Source organism: Pyrus communis, chromosome 4, assembly GCF_041283825.1.
Source record: "Pyrus communis isolate YQ-2024b chromosome 4, ASM4128382v1, whole genome shotgun sequence".
NCBI lineage: Eukaryota > Viridiplantae > Streptophyta > Magnoliopsida > Rosales > Rosaceae > Pyrus > Pyrus communis.
Window position 1 is genome coordinate 22,583,086 of NC_142568.1, and position 3,049 is coordinate 22,586,134.

Below are 3,049 nucleotides of genomic sequence, written 5' to 3' on the forward strand. Positions count from 1 at the left end.
ATGAAGATGGCTGACCAAAGAGCAGAAAATAACGTCGTCTCCGGCCAACCCCAGAATAGTATTGCAGACTTTGATCCCCCAAAGAAACCCAAGACAAAGAAGTTTGCTGTTGCCTGTGCTGTTTTGGCTTCAATGACGTCTATCTTACTGGGTTATGGTAATTGTTCATTAAAACTCATAGATATTATTAGTGGTTGTGGTTCTTTAATGATAAACTCATAGATATTTTTGTTTTGGAAGAAACTTCTCCACCTGCGACGCATGCTTATTTCTAATTTATTTACAGATATTGGTGTAATGAGTGGAGCGTCTCTCTTCATCAAAGAAAACCTCAATATCAGCGATGTTCAAGTTGAAGTTCTTAACGGCACCTTGAATATATACTCTCTCATTGGCTCCGCCTTGGCCGGTAAAACCTCTGACTGGATTGGACGCCGGTACACCATAGTACTAGCCGGAACAATCTTCTTTATTGGAGCTCTCCTCATGGGTTTTGCCCCGAACTACGCCTTCCTCATGTTTGGTAGATTCATTGCCGGAGTTGGAGTTGGCTATGCTCTTATGATAGCTCCTGTCTACACCGCCGAAATCTCTCCGGCCTCTTTTCGTGGCTTCCTCACATCTTTCCCTGAGGTTTTTTTCATTACCACGTTAAATTATCATATAATATACTAACTATTTTTGTTATTAGCCAGGGTGATATGTTTACGTAAATATAAGCCTCTAAGCATTTGAAAAAAGTTATGCTTGCGAGACCATATAGTTATATCACATTTCTATATCATCTCATGTAACACGTGGCGCATACAATGAACATTCAATAAGATAAATTCATTAATTGATGTGGCATTTAAACCATCACTTGCCACGTCCAAAGGTATAAAAATACGGTAAAAAAATGTGATATTCTAACAATTTCCTTGTAAAAAGTAGGGGATTGCTATTCACACACCCCTCTTTACCTTCCACACACTCTTGTTAATTTTTGTCCACTGGTCTTCTTCAATTCATTTGATCCGACAGCCAAAAATTGAGAGAATGTGTTAGATGGTAAAAAAGAGTGTGTGAATAGCACCACCCAAAAAATAATGCTAGGGACACCAGATATTTAGAGCACATTAGTGTATCATCTCATGTGGCAAGTGATGTATGCAACCAACATTCAATGAGATAAATTCATTAATTAATGTGACATGTACACATCACTTGCCACATTAGATAGTGCACAAATGCCATATAAAAATGTGCTCACCCTAGAATTTTCCTAAAATATCTACTAGGTGGCGCTATCCACACCATGTTTTACTTTCCATACACCTTCTGAATTTCCGACCGCAAGATCAAATGAACTAAAGAATATCAAAAGACGGAAATTAACAAGAGGTGTGTGAAAAATACTAAGGGATGTGTAGATAGCACCACCCTATTTATTGTTTCGTAAACCTTTCAAATGCATGCACGTGGAGTTTATATTAATAGAATTGATCATTTTGAAAATATGTAGGTGTTTGTTAACGTTGGTATATTACTCGGGTATGTATCCAACTTTGCCTTAGCCAAGCTCCCAATCCACTTGAACTGGAGGATCATGCTCGGCATCGGCGCAATTCCCTCAGTTTTTCTAGCCCTTGGCGTTTTAGCCATGCCCGAGTCACCACGCTGGCTCGTCATGCAAGGGAGACTCGGAGACGCCAAGCGAGTACTAAATAGAACATCATCTTCTGAAGAGGAATCGCAGCTCAGACTAGACGAGATTAAAGAAGCTGCAGGAATCCCCAAAGACTCAAAGGATGAGGTCGTTCAGGTTTCTAAACGCAGCCAAGGTGAAGGTATATGGAAGGAATTGCTCATTCGCCCCACACCGGCTGTTCGCCACATTTTAGTAGCAGCCCTTGGTATCCACTTCTTTCAACAAGTGTCGGGTACAGACTCTGTGGTTTTGTACAGCCCTAGGATCTTCGAGAAAGCGGGAATCACTTCTTACAATGACAAGCTACTTGCAACCGTGGCTGTTGGATTTGTCAAGACCATTGCAATCTTGGTGGCAACATTTCAAGTTGATCGGTTCGGACGTCGTGTTTTGCTTTTGAGCAGCGTGGGTGGAATGGTAGTTTCTTTTACGCTACTCGGTGTGGGTCTTACGGTCGTTGATCAATCCCACAGCAAGGTCCCATGGGCCGTCGGGTTGTGCATCGCCATGGTACTATTCATAGTCGCTTTTTTCTCCATCGGGTTGGGACCCATCACGTGGGTCTACAGCTCTGAGATCTTTCCGTTGCAGTTGCGCGCACAAGGGTGCAGTATGGGGGTGGCCGTAAACAGGTTGACGAGCGGGGTCATCTCCATGACTTTTATTTCATTGTATAAGGCCATCACGATTGGTGGGGCCTTCTTTCTTTACGCGGGAATTGCTGCGCTTAGTTGGGTCTTCTTTTATACGTTGTATCCAGAAACGCAGGGTCGATCCCTTGAAGATATGGAGGTCTTGTTTGGTAAATACCACAAGTGGAGAGAAGCCAATGCCATGCTTAACAAGACTAAGCAAGCTGATCATGGTTTTGATGACGTCAACAAGGCTCAAATCCATTAGGAATAGAAGGGCAATGCTCAATCAATGTTTAATGCACTTTATGACGATGATCAATTCCTTTGTCTCATATATTTCAGTTATATGCAACTGTACTTACATTTACAAGAATAATTTTCATTAAAACCCAAAAACTTGTTTGGTACGTAGTGAAGTTGAAAATTTTGAAAACTTATGGTTTTCATCTTTAGTGAAACATAGATCTCAAGCAATCGCTCCAGCCATTATATTAAATTCTGAACTTTTAAGAAGAATAATGCCAAGGAACCAAATTTTCAAACCAAATTTTGTAAGCCAAATGATACGATTGTTTATGGTTGGATTATTACTTAAGTGTTGATTAACATGCTTAACTCTTATTGATGATACATCATTTGGTTTGCAAAATTTGGTTTAAAAGTTTGCTACCTAGCATTATCCTTCTAAAAAAATCACTAGACACAGCACATGAAAACCCCAGTC

General features: G+C 40.6%; 1 protein-coding gene across 1 annotated transcript; it reads left to right on the forward strand.

The window, feature by feature from the left end:
• On the forward strand, window positions 1-2,590 carry LOC137723614 (putative polyol transporter 1). The gene is made up of 3 exons (XM_068462813.1): window positions 1-157; window positions 287-633; window positions 1,505-2,590. Exons 1-3 carry the CDS (start codon window positions 1-3, stop codon window positions 2,588-2,590), a joined length of 1,590 nt encoding a protein of 529 aa, XP_068318914.1.
• The last annotated feature ends 459 nt before the right edge of the window (window positions 2,591-3,049 follow it).